Source organism: Electrona antarctica, assembly GCF_951216825.1.
Source record: "Electrona antarctica genome assembly, chromosome: 3".
Taxonomy (NCBI): Eukaryota; Metazoa; Chordata; class Actinopteri; order Myctophiformes; family Myctophidae; genus Electrona; species Electrona antarctica.
The window spans coordinates 5,385,812-5,402,945 of record NC_136808.1 but is presented as its reverse complement, the minus strand read 5'-3'; the positions used below and the strand labels follow the sequence as shown (position 1 = coordinate 5,402,945).

Below are 17,134 nucleotides of genomic sequence, written 5' to 3'. Positions count from 1 at the left end.
CAGCATGCAACTAATTGTAAAATGACTTATACTGGATTCCGTGTCCACTAGTCCCTTCCTAACATTTTAGTCTAGTTTTTATTTGTTGACGAAATTGTCAGTACGGTATATTCAGTTTAGTCATCATAGCTTAGTTTTTATTTAGTTTCCATTTAGTTTTTGCCAGTGGAAAAAGGTAGTCGACGAATATTTTTCGTCTTAGTTTTAGTCGACGAAAACAACACTGCACAGCAGTAAGAAAGTATGGACCAGGGTCTCTGCTGGCTCTGGTCCATATATATCTCCAATGCGTTGCATTTAGAGCTATGTTACAGATGACTTCCGGGGCTCGCATGAATGCAGACCAGCCTCTCGTCTTTAGCGTAAATAAAAATAACGTATTTTGCTACTCACCAAAACAAAGGTGGGTTGTGTCATTAGAAAGCCTACTTTCCTTAGTGGAAGCGCTCTGAGCCCCCCACCACACGTATAAACGGTACCTTTTGACCAGAAAGGGATTTTTTTTTTCACTGGACTGAAAAATATTGTCTATGAGGGTTTTCTCTGGGCAATATCGGTAGAGGGCGCAGCGGAGTAACAAAGTATTTTTTTTCCCGGTGGAAAAAACAATCCCCTTTTGGCCAAAAAAGTACCGTTTATACGTGTGGTGGGGCGGCTCAGAGTGATTCCACTTAGGAAGGTAGGCTTTCTAATGACACAACCCGCCTTTGTTTTGGTGAGTAGCAAAAACGTTCTTTTTCGGTCTGCATTCATGCGAGCGGCGGAAGTCATCTAACCTGACTCCGCCAGATGGGGCAGCAGAGAGTACACTGGGTTCCCCCCTCCTGCTCCCATCTGGGAACTCTCAGGCAGACTTGATGCCCGGCCACAAAACGGCCTGGCCAATCAGCGGCAGCTAGAGGCGGGATCAAGGCAGCACTGTGTATGCCCCAGTGTACTCTCTGCTGCCCCATCTGGCGGAGTCAGGTTAGAAGTCATCGGTAACATAGCTCTAAATGCAACGGCATTAGAGGACCAGAGCTATAGGTCTCTGCAGTGGTGGGTGAGTGTTTGACCTCTTTAGCCCCCCAGATGCCCCAGAAGATACAGTTTAACATATTGACAGAGTCACTATTTGATTTGATTATTACAAAAATGTAAGTAACATTTAAGACATGATTTGTTCCTTCTAAAAAAAACATACATTAAGATTTAAAAATATCAATGATAAAATCACCCGCGCTTGCAGCGCTTTGCTGACAGACTGCTGTATACTGTATATATATATATATATACATAATATATATTAATAGCCTGATAGTGACTGATGATGATGATGAAGATGATGCTCAGTTCAGTCATGATTTCCTCCAAAACCAAAACAAATATCTTCCTTGTTCGGGAGTGTGTGATTGTGCGCGTTTCTGGGTCAGACAATAACAAGTCAGCTAGATGGAGGTTTGGAGCCCCCCTCCTGACCGAAGACCAGTAAGAAACAGTAGAATAACAAATCGTCAGCATCACCTCTCATTAAAACCTCTGTACCTTTGACTTATTTAGGCAGCATGTCAGCCAATCAGACCTTCTAATTCACCTATAGTCCAATCAGGCAGAAATAGGTATTTAGAGACTGGAGGACCTTCCAGTGGCTCCCCAAGTCTAAAACTGACCCTGAGCCAGTTGTGAACCAGTGCTGCAACTGACTGAAGTAGATCTAAACTGACCCTGAGCCACTTGTGAACCAGAAGCTGCAACTGGCTGAAGTAGATCTAAACTGACCCTGAGCCAGTTGTGAACCAGTGCTGCAACTGACTGAAGTAGATCTAAACTGACCCTGAGCCAGTTGTGAACCAGTGCTGCAACTGACTGAAGTAGATCTAAACTGACCCTGAGCCAGTTGTGAACCAGTGCTGCAACTGGCTGAAGTAGAAGTCTGTGTTTCTGGAGAAATCCTGGCAGACCGAAGAGTGGGTGTCGCCCAGAGCGCAGTAGAGGGCGGTGCCTCCCACGCTGATCACCACGGTGACAAAGCACAGCAGGAAGAGCAACAGACACGAGTCTCCGCCCCCAACATCTGGAGAGAAACCAGGGAAAGAAAGTGAGATTAATAATACGGTACAGTAATGTGGATGGACTGAATACAACAGTTAGTTCCGGTCAATTCATTTGATTGGACGAGAGGAATTGCACGAGTGCTGATGTACTGTACAAAAGCAATGGCATTTATTTATGATTCCACTAGCTAGCGGTCATTAGCCTGAGTATAGAGCGTCGCAGTCAAGGCCCCCTTTCATGACGATGTGAGACCCAGAAGTGAATTCCCTGTTCATTTTCTCCATAGGCTTTTCAAAAAAGTATTTATTTAAAGACGTTTACGCCGCGGACAAAGCCAACTCGAGTTGTGACAAATCATGACAACAAACACAACATTTTGGGCCGAACAAATAATTACAAAGAAGAAAAACAAAAAAAAAAAGTGTTGTAACCTGCCGTTTTCTTCTTCTTTCTAATTATTTGTTCGGCCTGAACAATTGTGTTTGTTGTCATGATTTGTCACAACTCGAGTTGGCTTTGTACGAGGCTTAAAAGGTAATACTTTTTGAAATGTCTATGGAGGAAAATGAACGGGGAATCATTTCCTGGGCCCTGGCAGGGGGCGGGACTGCGACGCTCTATAGTCTTTCACACAGAGCGCTGCAGCAGTGCAGAGATTAGCTGTTCACTAGCCATTATCATTCCATTCCATTGGGGGTTTATGATCCGGTCGGGGGCGGATATCTTACTTTACGTCATGTTCAGTTGTAGTCACTGGTTTGTAGTCATCAGGCAGGAATCCACAACCGCAATAAGAACTACCCAAAATAATTCCCCGCGATCATAATTTTAGGGCCTACCCAATAAAATCTTTGATGCGGCGTAGTTTGGCAGATATTTTAAAATACAAAATAAATATAAATGTGATCATCTCCTTTTTCCTTTCCCAAACTGGTACTCAGAATACATAACGTGGTAAAGAATACAATAAATATAAATGGTTGTGTAGGACATACTGTACTCGCCATGCTCAAAGCAATCATCGGGGACATTAAAGTGGACTCTTCTCTTGGCAGGTATGGGGTGTGACTGTGTGGAGGACACGCAGACATCTTCTACGCACACACTCCTTTTCTTCAAGATGGAGATCAGTCCAGAGGCAGGAGACATCTGGAGGGGAAAGACATACACCACATGAGCATGTACCTACCTACCTACCGCACGCACATACACACGCGCGCGCGCACGCACACACACCTGTTCTATAGTGATGAGTTTAGCCAGGTCGTCTAAGGAGGAAGATTCTCTGATGATGTTCATGTTCTCTACTCCGTTGTCCTCCTCCTCCTCCTCCTCACCACAGTCCTCTTCATCACGCTGCTGAAGGAGTTCAATCAGTCACCTCAACATGCTGTTCATTCACACACAAACTCTCTCTCCTCTCTCTTGCTGTCTAGCTCTGGTCTGATATCAAATACAAACAGAAACCCCCTGCCATCGGGCTTGACCAGTCCATATTATCAGAAAGTCTGCGTGCCCACCACAGACAAACAGACAACATACAGACCTCCCACCAAAAAACAAAACTTGATATAGTAAACACCACATAAGATGTACCTGGGTCTGCCCATGGTGGTCGTCCACAGACGGGACATTCTCTGAGACCGTCGTTTGTTGGGTGGGGGGAGCAGATCCCAGATCAGCGGAGGAGGAGTCCAACCCTCCCGTCTGCTTCTCCTCACGGTTCACCTCCACAGCCTCCTCTAGTCGCTCTCCTTCGACCTCCGTCCTTCCTCTTTCTCCACTCTGCGGTTCTTCTTCTTCTTCTTCTTCACGCGTGGACGGGTCCATTTCTCCACGGGCGGCGGGGTGGTCTTCTACAGAGGTAGCCGCCGCCGCCGCGCCCATCTGTTGGCTCTCCAGCACGCGGCCCGTCAACTGGTTCCCATGTTCCTCTGTGTTCCCGTTCCTTTCCTCCTCTGTGAAGGATCCGACTGCTTGGCTGCTCTCGGAGGAGTCTGTGTGCGTCTCCTCCGCCGGTTCTATCTCTCCTCTAACTGGACCGAGAGAGAGAGAAGCAGGGAGACAGAGACACACGTTAAAACCCATTTGGACCAGAGATCAGATTCTAAAAATGTATTTTAAATCCTGACAGTTTTCTGAAAAAGCTATGTGTCTATGTCAGTGGTTCTTCGATTTTTCCAAAATAGCAGACCTACAAGCTCGTAGCGCGGCACTCGCTATGAGCTTGTAGATCTGCTATTTTTCAATAGCTAAAGTATAACATAATGCTTTAAACACCAACAGGGGTTCCCGTCCAGAATGGGTTAATGCCAACTCACCACCTCTGAGCTTACTGTACACCACTCTAACATGATGCCATGATAACTTTACCCACTAGATGGTGCAGCAGTGCGAGTGAAATGTTTGTGGCTGCAAGAGTCAATACTTTTCAAGCTATTCTCTGGAACTTAATGCATAGATTCATGCGTCGCTTGGATGAGTCTGTGAATAGCATCATCGCCAGTATAAGTAACCCTGTGAAGAGTTGCACTAGAAACTCCTCTAGCCTTAGGAGACATTGGCTTAACCCATTCTGGACGGGAACCCCTTTTGGTGTTTTAACTAAGCATTATGTTATACTTTAGCTATTGAAAAATAGCAGATCTACAAGCTCATAGCTACGAGCTTGTAGGTCTGCTATTTTGGAAAAATCGTGAAAATGTGGCACAAATCTTTGAATATATTTTTTATTTCGACATCAGGCCTAAATAGGTTAAAAGCATGTATTTAATAACTGTCACAAATGCCTGTCATACCATATTATTGCATGTATATACGTAATTGTGATTTATTTATTTATTGTGACGTCATTTTCTATGTACCCTGAATCTGGAATAAAGGCATTCATTCGTTCATTCATTTACCAGTAATGGTAGATGAAGACTGAAGAGAACATACAGGTGTTTCTTCTGGAGGAGCTGCCAAGATATCAACTTCTGATAAATTAATGTAGGCTACTACATTAATTAGTAGTAGTCTAGCTAGTAGACTAGGGCATTAGCTAGTAGTCTATGGCATATCTACTAGTCTTAATATTAGTAGTCTAGGGCATATCTACTAGTTGCGAACGCAGTGAGCATTTACTATGAGACCCAGCAGATCATGTCTGTGTGTCTGTGTGTGTCACGCTGTAACACCACCCGCCCACCACCAGAGGGCGCAGCTGTATCGCACGCGCACGCACGCACGCACGCGCACGCACGCACGCGCGCGCGCGCACGCACGCACGCACGCGCGCGCGCGCGCGCGCGCACGCGCGCGCGCGCGCACGCACGCACGCACGCACGCACGCACGCACGCACGCACGCACGCACGCACACACACACACACACACACACACACACACACACACACACACACACACACACACACACACACACACACACACACACACACACACACACACACACACACACACACACACACACACACACACACACACACACACACACACACACACACACACACACACACACACACACACACACACACACACACACACACACACACACACACACACACACCTTAACTTAAAACAAAACTTAACTTAAAAAAAATCTTAAACAAAAAAAATAGAACTAAAAAAAACCTTAAAAAAGTACGTAATTTATTCTAATTGTTGTTATTGCAATTTACGAGCTGCGTTCGCTTCCCGCGTTCGCGCGTCTTACTTGTCTTAATATTAGTAGTCTAGGGCATATCTACTAGTCTTAATATCAGTAGTCTAGGGCATATCTACTAGTCTTAATATCTTGAGCCTCCAGGGGCCTCCCAAAAAAAAGGAATAGTAGTAGTAGTAGTAGATGTAATATTGCATTGCATCGCAGCCTTCCAATCAGCCTTGTCAATTATTCAGCCTCGTCCTGTACGTCCACTTACCACTAGTTGGCAGCAGCTAATAATCACTGCAGGTACTCCACCTGTCATGTCACGTTGACCTGTGTCGTTTGGTTTGTAATTGTTCCCACTTCCCAGTGTGTGCACTCACTGCACTAGCAGTGCTGAGAGTTGCCATTGCATAGCTATAGTCTATGCTGCCTTCCAGTTATACCTTAAAGTAAAACATTGTTTAATCAAGCTGCTTTTGTGTATTTTTCTACTTGGCTGTGTATGCTGTTCATGCTTTGAAGTCCGATAATACACACTGACAAAAAAAATAAAAAATAAATATTATTATGAACGGGGCCTCCCGATCCATTTTGACCTGAGATCAGATTCTAAAAAATGTCTTCTACATCCTGCTAGTTTTCTGAAAAAGCTATGTTTCTATGTCAGTGGTTATTCGTTTTTTCAAAAATAGCAGACCTACAAGCTCGTAGCGCGCCACTCGGTGGCCGCTATGAGCTTGTAGATCTGCTATTGTTCAATAGCTAAAGCATAACATAATGCTAACACCAAAAGGGGTTCCCGCCCAAAATGGGTTAAGGCCGCTCCTGAGCCTAGGGCATATCTACTAGACTTTATATTTGGTAGTTAGGATACGTTTACTTGTGTCTTTATATTTAGTAGTCTTTCTAGGGCAACCAAGAACCTGCTTGAAATATTCCAGTCACAGATGGACACCGAAGACACGATCTGAACTTTATATACAGTGTGTATTTGTGGGGCCCTCTCTCTCAGAGCACTGGATGATATCGACTAACATACTTTATAGAAATGCTATATAACATTATGACACAACATAACAACACACACTAGGGCTTTCACTTCTAGTGATTTTTACTAGTTGACTAGTTTAATAGTCTAGTTGTTTAACTACCTATTGTGTCAATTTTTTTTATTTGTACATTTAAAAACTGTGTACATTGGTGACAGTATAATCTAGCATTTAATCTAGGATTTACTAGTGAATCCACTAGTAACTTACTAGCGACTAGTTGAACAGTCGACTAGTTGCTTAAAGCCCTAACACACACTCATATACCCAGTCATCCATCCACACATCCAGTCACCTGGTATCCACGTAGACGACAGACCACAGAGTCGATCCTGCTCAGCTGTAGACAGATTTCTGAAGTCCAGATTTGCACACTACACGCACACGCGCACACACACACACACACACACACACACACACACACACACACACACACACACACACACACACACACACACACACACACACACACACACACACACACACACACACACACACACACACACACACACACACACACACACACACACACAGTACGTTAGTGAAATCAAATGGTTACCGTGTTGTCGTCAGGAGGATTAAAAAAAAAACTAAATATACACCAATCTCAAAAATAAAAATCACACCCGTGTGCATTATTGATATACCTCTGTAATTACAGCCGAACACCAATACATGATCAATATGACGGACGAGGAACGTTACAAGTTACAGTTTAGACCATACAGAGTACAGACTATGCAGACACACGCATACATGCATATTAATATCAACAGATGAACCCTGACTCTAGTCTATACCAGGGTTCAGAACAGAGGCATGACTTACCAAAATGTGTTCCGCAGAAGGTCTGTGAGACAGAGAGAGAGAGAGGAAGTCAGTCAGACAGACAGACAGACAGGAGAGACAGACAGACAGACAGACAGACGGGAGAGACAGAAAGACAGACAGACAGACAGACAGACGAGTGTCTTCAGTAAATGAAGGTGAAGGGTTGGTGTCAGAGGCTGAGCTACAATCTAATATTAGACAGAACAGATTTCCCTGGCTATTACACTGTCTATGAGAGTGTCAGCGTGTGTGTGTGTGTGTGTGTGTGTGTGCTTAGCAGTATCATGTCTCAAATGTCTGAAAGTGCAGCAGTAAGGAGACATATGTTTACACTATTATACACACACACACACACACACACACACACACACACACACACACACACACACACACACACACACACACACACACACACACACACACACACACACACACACACACACACACACACACACACACACACACACACACACACACACACACACACACACACACACACGACTGACCGTTCGTGTGTCTGACAGATGTGTGTGAGGACGTTCAACTGCTGGGAACACTGGTCTGAAACCAGTGTTCTACAACGACTCTCTGAGACAGACAGACAGAGGGAAAGAGAGGAAAAAATAATTAATGTGACACCTGCAGTGTGTGTGTGTGTGTGTGTGTGTGTGTGTGTGTGTGCGCGTGCGTCTCACCCCAGTGTCCCTGCAGTGTGTTAATGTTGTCTATTATCCTCTGGTGGTAGAGTCTCTCCAGGTGAATACAACACGACGCACTCTGGACTGAAGGTCAAAGTTCAGGAACATGTATGCTGTCAGGGTTGGGCGGTGGGCCAGTGAAATGTCACAAACCAGCAATTACTGAATCATACTGGTGATACACATTTGTTACCGCTAGGTGGCGCACAAACACATAATGCAGTTTCTCCTGAAGGTTCAAGGTTCAGCTTGAACCTTGCACTTTGAAAACGTAAATCATATCCAGTCCATCGATCATGCAGAGGTGTCGCTTGCCAAAAAGAACGGAATAAAAGTCAGGAGGACGGATGAGTGATCTTCTTGCCCTGGTCCGTCCTCCGTCGTACAGTATAAACAACCTAGGCTGAATATGTACGGGGAAATTGGAGCTTTACATTAATCCGCAGTAACCTATACTGTACATCATCATCATCAGGTTTTTGTTTTGTTACCGTCATGTTTAGTTCAAGCTGGCAACAAAGCTAGTCAACTTGCCTGCAACGACGTGTCACCAAGTTATACCACTACTTTACTCCACTGCTCGCTCCATTTTGCAGTCACTGTGCTTTCTTGTATAATATCCACGGCCCATAAGAGTTCGGGTCCCCGTTGTATCATTGTCTGTTTATCACGTGTAATAATACCCTGGAGTGAACCGAGAGGACCCGTACCCGTACTCAGGAGGAGAGGAACTCTTTGGCATGTACGGTCTGTGTGCATGTAGGCTTGGGCGATATTGATTTTTTGATATCGATATTGATAACGTGAATAATACCGCGATAATCGGTATTATCGGTTTTATTAATAAAACATTAATATATCACACTGACGGGCTGATTTCTCCTCTCCTCTCCTCTCCACTCCAGTCAAAATGTCCCCTCCCCTCTCCTCTCCAGTCAAAATTTCCCCTCCCCTCCCCTCCCCTCCCCTCTCCTCTCCTCTCCTCTCCTCTCCACATGACGGTAAAATTACGATATTAGTATTATGACGGTATTCTGTATTATTGAGTGGTGTTTTATATACTCCGCGATATTACCGGTATTCGGTATTATTTATATACTCTGCGATATTACCGGTATTGATTTAAAATATCGCGGTAAACGGTAATATCGGTATATTGCCCAAGCCTATGTGCATGGCCCTGATTTTTTTGCCTGAATGTCTTATAAACACAAATGCTGTATAACTGGTTTGCACAATTAAAAGGATACAATCTTCCTGGAGGGCAAAGGCCTCGGCAATCTGTGGAGAAAGGCCAAAAGGAAAGAGAGAGAGAGAAATAACTTGATTCAAACAAACAGAACAAAACAGAGTAAACAAAGCCTCAAGCAGAACTCGCCCTACCTCTCTCTCCCCAGCACCTGACATCGCCGTTCAGCTGACTACAAACTCAAACAACCCTGAGTACAAGAGAGAGAGAGAGGAGAGCAGAAGTGCTAATTCCTTTTTTTAATGAAGAAGCTCTCTGTCTCTCTCTCTTCTCTTTTCCTTCCAACAATTCACATGTAAGAATGTTCGTAAATTAACCCATTCTGGGTGGGAACCCCTTTTGGTGTTAGCATTATGTTATGCTTTAGCTATTGAAAAATAGCAGATCTACAAGCTCATAGCGCACCACCGAGTGGCGCGCTACGAGCTTGTAGGTCTGCTATTTTTGAAAAATCGAAGAACGACTGACACAGAAACATAGCTTTTTCAGAAAACTGTCAGGATGTAGAAGACATTTTTAGAATCTGATCTCAGGTCAAAATGGATTAAGGTCTATTCTGTCTGTCTGTCTGTCTCGCTGTCTAACTTCAATCAACTTCAATCATTGAGGAGCTTTAACGTACCTGTTCTCTCATGTAGCAACAAGACAGAAATGGAGACAGAGAGAGAGAGAGAAAGAGAGAGATAGAGAGAGAGCACCCTAGCTTGAGGAGACATGATTCCCCCCCCCCCCCCCCCCCCCATTTAATGAGCCGAGTAAATAAGAGGGAGTTGATTATGGTGATAAAGTATTTTACTAATAAACACAGATTGTGCATGGATGTTATGTGGTACGTTTCAGACTATACAAGTAAGTAAGTAGGTCAGAGGCTTAACATGCTTAACAGTATCATATCATTAACAACATCGAACGTTCAAACACTTCATATGAACGCTTATAATATGAAAGTCTTGTTGGTCAGCTGGTCAACTTAGCTATCTATAATAATGTCCAGTCGGACTCGTTATTATGGTGAGAATAGAATGACAATGGTTGAAATTATTTTCTGGGCTTAGCTAGTAATGCTACACTAAACTAACGTATGATTGCTAACCAACTTAGCCTATGCTAATTATAAACATACATTATGTGGCAGTATGCTCAGCTACCGTAGCATGACACGGTGAACATCTGTTCAGCTACCAAGCAGCTATAAATTGTTTAGACGACGAAATGTTGATCTGCAGATGCCGCCAGATGTACTCCATATGAGGCCATCTCAATTACAATCCCTGTGAACGACTCATTACATGAGAAGTTGACTAACTATCTGAATTACCTTGTGGTTGTTTGACTGACTGACTGACTGACTGGCTGACCTTTTGGTTGACTGACTGACTGACTGACCGACTGAAGCCCTGAATATGACTCTTGACACCCCCTGCTGCAACATGGCAACAACAACACCAATGTAAAAGACAACTATGTGAGTGTCCACCTGGTGAAGGTATTGAGGAAGATGGACGTCATCTCCTATCTGTCCCAGCCGCTGCAGAGAGGCCTGCAGTAGAGCAGAGCTAGGGGTGGTCCGTGTAGTGCAGTCGGCTGTTCTCCATGAACCCGGCCCCATGGCCGAAGTGCAGGAGCTTCCAGAACCACAGGGAACGTCTGTAGAAAAGTCGACGGCGGAGTTGATGGTTCCGATGCACGCAGGCCCACTCGCGCAGGCCGACCCGGCAGCAGACGGTGTTGTTAATGTAGCGTTAATAGGCCCAGTGACGCAGGTGGATCCTGCAGTGGTTATAGTTAAAGTGGAGTCAATAGGCCTGGCGATGCAGGTGTGAGTATGATCCACCTCCAGTTCACAAGGGTTCTGTGCCACTGGACTGACGGGATATGCAGTCCCAAGAGTGACGACTGGTGTGACTGGGCATGATGTCGGCTCTGGACTTATCCCAGCGCTAATGGGATTTGTGTGTTCCAGACTGGCTGTTGTTGGTATGTCTTGAGATGCTTGAGGCTCTGGAGTGTTGCCAGAGCTGATGGGATATGGGGTTTCCAGACTGGCCACAGACGTTGGATCTGGACTCGTTCCTGGGCTGATGGGATATGGAGTTTCCAGCAGACTGCCTATACAGTCAGGAGGCATCAGTAATCATGGAGAGAGAAATAGGGGGATAGGTACAGAGAAGAAGAGATGAAGACAGGTGGAGGAGGGAGGGAGGGAGGGAGAGAGAGAGAGAGAGAGAGAGTCAGAAACAATCTTTTAATTATGAAACACACCTGTGGTTACAAAACCATGTCTACATATCTGTGTCGTTTGATCTCTCTGTTCCAAAATGTTTTACTTTTGTTATTTTTTTTTTTTACTCAAAGGTTAATAATCTCTTTGGGGCAGCCTACGGAGTTTTGACCATTCCCACCAAGTTCCCAGACCCAGATTATCTGGTAAATCCTTGCGTGTATGTGTTTAATACCAGTTTCAGAGTAGGAGTCGTTCGTGGATGTGTCCAGGGACTGGCAGCGAATCAGGCTCGACTCGTCCGACGTCGTGTCCTCCTCCTTCATCATCTCGTCGTTCTCTTCATCCTCCTCTCCTTTAGTCCCTCTGTATCCCTCCTCCCTGATTTCCTCCTCTTCCTCTGCATTGTTGTTGAGGGAGATGAGTTCACATGGCCCCCCCGGGGTCCGAGAGTGTGTGTGTGACTCATTCAGGTTCGGATCAGGCTGATTATCACGGAGTTCAGCCCCATCCCCCTGACCCTCTGACATCACTGGCCCCTCCTTCTCACACTGACCTAAAAAAGAACAGATTAAGTGGAAGCTAAGATTAAAGAAGATATGCCACACACACAACAATAAATAAATGGAAGCTAAGATTAAAGAAGATATGCCACACACACAACCAGTGATGTAAATAGGTTTTCAATGTAATGAGTTCCGGGATGCAGGGATGGTCTTTTAGATGAGTCCCAGGGACATTTGATGAGTCCCACTTCAACCACGTTAGAAGTCATATTTTGCCATTTTTACAAATTGCAGCATTTAACTCCCATTTCATTTCATATGGTTATAATGTGGTTATATTCATGTAGAAAACAGAAGAAGAAATTATTATTATAACTAAAGCTAGCAAAATATCGCTTTTTTTAAAACGTGTATTATTTTTACTGTACATGCTGAGTACAGTAGTGCATCCCGTGGATGCAGGGGTCGTTGTTTTATTGCGACCCTTAACTATAAACTGCGTTTTGGGATGCAAAATGCACCCAATTTTAATCTCTGCACAACAATAAATAATCGAAGCGCCATATGATCAGCTTTCTCGTCTGTTTAGTGTGCTGACAACCCATCACAAAGAGACGCGTCGATCAGAGCGTTCAGATGAAATCATTGATCTCGCTCTCCCTTCCTCTCTCGTCTTGTCTGACATCACAACCAAAATAAACTGTTGCCTGTTAGTGCTGACGCTAGGCATGTCCAAGTTGAACTTTTTGACGATTATTTGTTGGCTGTGTGTGTAAGAATGATGTTTTCAAGACAATGTGGTCTTGATATTTTCACATGCTAAAACAATGTGTGACTCCCTGATGGTTTAAAAAAAAGAAAAAAAAAGACAAACCATAACGAGGAATGAAAAGATAATGGTCAATCATGAAATTACATTTTTTTAATTAAAATTTAAAATTTAAAAGTTTCTGCAGTGACAACAAAGCTAAAGAAATAAGTAGACAAATAAAAACAAAACCATTTTTTTTATACTGGTACCAGTAGAGACGTTACTACTGACCAAATAACCAGAACATCATTCAACATGTATGAATGAAAGGACGTGTGGATCAGATACGGAGTCCTATAGTATTGTTCCATCAGTCTCCACCCTAACCTCTGACCTCTCAGCAAATAGGTCAACCCTGCCCAGACACACCTTTCTTTAAACCTGAAAAGCGAAACATTTAAAATAAATGTTTTACAATATAGTTCCGTGAATGGAAATGCCAGCTTCCTTGATCGGGTTTCTGACTGGAGGTGTAGTTCCAGACTAGTCTATAGGGAGAGATAGACAGCAAAGCAGGAACAGAACAAGTCCCACATCATTCCTGAGTTGGGTGCAACCCCTGAAGCTTAATGTTCACATTTAAAAACCAGTTTCAACATATAAAAACACGGGTGCTGAATAACAGCATATCAAACATAAGAGACCTGCTCAACAACACCTGCTCAGAATTGGACAACATTGTGAATAACAGCAGCAACATACTGGAACTGTATTTTAAAGAAATATAGAAAAGATATAAAGGACAGCTTCCAGTCGGAACTAACAACTAACGTTTGAAGTGAGGGGCGTTGATATTATATTAAAGTCTAACTCATGTTGCTATGATTAGGTGATGTAAAACAAACGGTGACAAAACAAACATTAAATGTTTGTGTTAGGGACAAGATTAATTAGATTTTCCCTTCATTGTAAATGGTAAATGGTGCATTTATATAGCGCCTTTATCAGAGATTGTGCATTACATTCACACACACATTCATACACCGATGGCGGAAGAAACCATGCAAGGCACCAGCCAGCACATCAGGAGCAATTTGGGGTTCAGTGTCTTGCTCAAGGACACTTCGACACTAACTCTGGGGGAGCCCGGGTTCGAACAGGCAACCTTGCGGTTACCATCCAGCCACTCTACCCCTGAGCCACCGCCGCTTGTCAATGGTGTTTTTAAAACAAACATTAAACCTGTATATAGGAGGGGCTAGCGCCCCTCAAAAAAGGAACTTACCTCATATATATTATTATTATTACTATTAATACTATTATTATTATTATTCGTTTATTTTTTTGTGCTACCTATATCACCCCTTTTTGGAAAAACCCTTTTCCAGGCCCATGGTTGTGGGGACTTCAATGCCAGAACAGGACAAGAACCTGACACTGTCAACACACAGGGAGAGATAAACACCTCCAGTACCCAGAGTAGTATAAAAGAGAGTAATGACACTCCCGTTGACTCTCATTGTAACAATGGAATGTGGAAGTGCTCATTCTATCTCAATGGAATAGTTCCAGCCATAGGAGCAATGTTTGGAACTATCGCCCATAGGCACCCGCTTTGCGGCGAGATCAAAGCGTGTCACCACTCTCTTACTACATTACTCTGCCAGTACCAGGAGGTGGAAACTTGTACCCCCCCAATAGTCTCCCTCGATACAAGTACCTGTATGACAAAACAAACATGAGTCACTCACAGGCTGGTCACATGGAGTCCGAGAACGTTGGAGCTATAGGCCGATTTTATGTGCATCCCCCGACTCCCAAGATTCCACATGCTCCTAGTTGAGTCAGATAACTCACGAATAGATGTAACCAATATTTATTATAGAATGAGAGTGCAAGTGTGCATATACTCATATTTTATCTTGGCGTTCGGCTCTGCTACATTTTTGCTCGGCACAATTAAACACCACCATTAAACATTAAAGGAGCATTCAGTGATTTGGGTGATTTGGAAAACCACCCAGTCCGCCCCGGTAACAAAATGTGCACATGCACGCTCTACAGTGGGGGGAAGTGCAACAGGCCAACAGCATGTGCACCAAGGCCCGCCCCCACTCAATCATGATTGGAGGAAGTTCCCTCTCATCCTGATTGGATGAAGGCTTTGCCACCCGCCACCAAAACTGAAACTAGGGTTTTTTGACCCCAGGGGCCCACTGGGGACAGGGAGGATATCCTTATATGGTCAGCACACTATAGTAGGGAGGATTATCCAGAACAAAATAAGTAATATTTGAATTAAGTCAAATCACTGAATATACCTTTAAGAACAGGGAGATAGATATAGATAGATAGAGCCCACCGGCTGTGACTTAACTAACTCTGCAAGCTATGAAATCATTTATTATACTAGCATCTGTGATTTCTAAATACGCCCGTATACTAATAGCACCTTGCATTTAACCCATTTTGGGGCGGGAACCCCTTTTGGTGTTTTAAGCATTATGTTATGCTTTAGCTGTTGAAAAATAGCAGATCTACAAGCTCATAGCGCGGCACCGAGTGCACTTGTAGGTCTGCTATTTTTGAAAAATCCGCGAAAATGTGGCAGAAATCGTTTTTAACTCAAATCTTTGCTTCTGGGGGGGTCCCTGGAACAACATATTTTCAGATGGGGGTCCAAATTCAGATAATTCCTGGGGGTCCTTGACATGAAAAGGGTTGAGCACCACTGATATAGAAACATCATGCCCAACATCATGGCTCAATCACAATAGTATACAATGAAAACTATTTGCCAGTGTTGCCTCAAACTCACTTTTACGACACAAATGTATTATTCAAAATAGAGTCCCTAGTTTCTGCAGTCCATCCTGCCTCCATCGGGTCAATCCTTTCACTTTCCTTCGCTCTACTGCACCAGATAATCAGGCAATGCATCAAAATCACTCCAATGAGAAGATTATGCCAGTCTTACAGCAGGATTCAAATGTGATTAAATACTTCTATGCTGTATATGTATGTATCTCCTACCAGTGCTACCACACAAGATGTACAACAAAGCTAAATGTTGTTTTCTGTCATCCTCTGTCCCAATGGAGGCCAGAGACAACACACACAACGACTCCATGTAGCTTATGCAAGAGCAACCATTGGATTACATGGTCCCAAAGGTGTGTGTGTGTGTGTGTTAGTTAAATCAACCTCTATATTGCTTTCAATTCAATATTGCTATATTGTTATATTGCTTTCACTCATGGTCCTCCATCTGTGACAGTCTGTGTGTTGCCTCCTCTGTAGGGGAGCATGATGAATAATGAAAGCCAAACAGAAGGCTATAAAAGAGTAAGACCCACAGGGAGAGTGAAACAGAGTAGACACAGGAGGCAGGCAGGCAGCCACACAATCACACGAAATAAAACGGTAGAGAACAGAGTGATATCACCCGTCTGTCCTTCTGAACCAAAGTCTCTCTCTCACTCTCACACACACACACATAGCTCGTGAGCTGTCAAACGTATCTCTGAGCAAGCCAACTAGGCTAACTAGCTGTTTAATTCAGCTTTACTGCAATTACTGGCCTAGCCTAGTCGCTTATATTATATAACACGTGCTGCTTTTTATTGTCTCTGATAGATAATTGACAGTTACACCAAATCACACCAGAAAAAGGCCAATCCCTGATTCCCTGTACGTGGTAGAGAAAGAAAAAGGTACCACGATTGGTGTAGCTAACGTTAGCTAGCCTGCTGCAGTAAAGGTTCCACAGACTCGTAGACATGAATTAACGTCACACACACAAGCATGTACACACACACACACACACACACACTCACCGCGTATACTTTAACGTTATAAAACGGCGAGATAAAACAACCAAACAACTTACCGTTGAATCCGGTGTCTTCTTGTATAGTAGCTGACAATTTACTCCGACCGACCTGGGTCGACTGTACTGTAACTGTACTGTACTGTCTGTGTGTGTTGTGATAATAACAGCTGGATGGACCTGCTCTGCTCTCTGCTCTGCATGGGGGGCAGGTTGTTGTCGCCGCCTAGCGGCTGTTTGAAGAAACGATCATCATTCAGAATCACTAATAGTCCTGATCGATGACTCGGAACTGCTGTCCTCCTGTCATATATTT

At 43.9% G+C, this 17,134-nt stretch overlaps 1 protein-coding gene across 5 annotated transcripts; it reads right to left on the bottom strand.

Moving 5' to 3' along the window:
* Positions 1-6: 6 nt before the first annotated feature.
* LOC306919909 (uncharacterized protein) lies at positions 7-17,066 on the bottom strand. 5 transcript variants are annotated; one of them, XM_079496463.1, is made up of 13 exons: positions 16,707-16,771; positions 11,968-12,288; positions 10,989-11,620; positions 9,513-9,543; positions 8,260-8,346; positions 8,071-8,152; positions 7,562-7,583; positions 7,029-7,107; positions 3,631-4,070; positions 3,271-3,393; positions 3,030-3,183; positions 1,813-2,053; positions 7-1,650 (listed from the first exon to the last, which is right to left on the bottom strand). In XM_079496463.1, exons 1-12 carry the CDS (start codon positions 16,768-16,770, stop codon positions 1,857-1,859), a joined length of 2,232 nt encoding a protein of 743 aa, XP_079352589.1. In that variant the 5' UTR covers position 16,771; the 3' UTR covers positions 7-1,650; positions 1,813-1,856. The 5 variants fall into 5 exon arrangements, with proteins under 5 accessions (XP_079352589.1, XP_079352592.1, XP_079352591.1 ...); XM_079496466.1 differs by lacking the exons at positions 7-1,650; positions 16,707-16,771 and adding an exon at positions 16,879-17,066 and having other exon boundaries at positions 1,663-2,053; XM_079496465.1 differs by lacking the exon at positions 7-1,650 and having other exon boundaries at positions 1,663-2,053; positions 3,039-3,183.
* Positions 17,067-17,134: the final 68 nt, after the last annotated feature.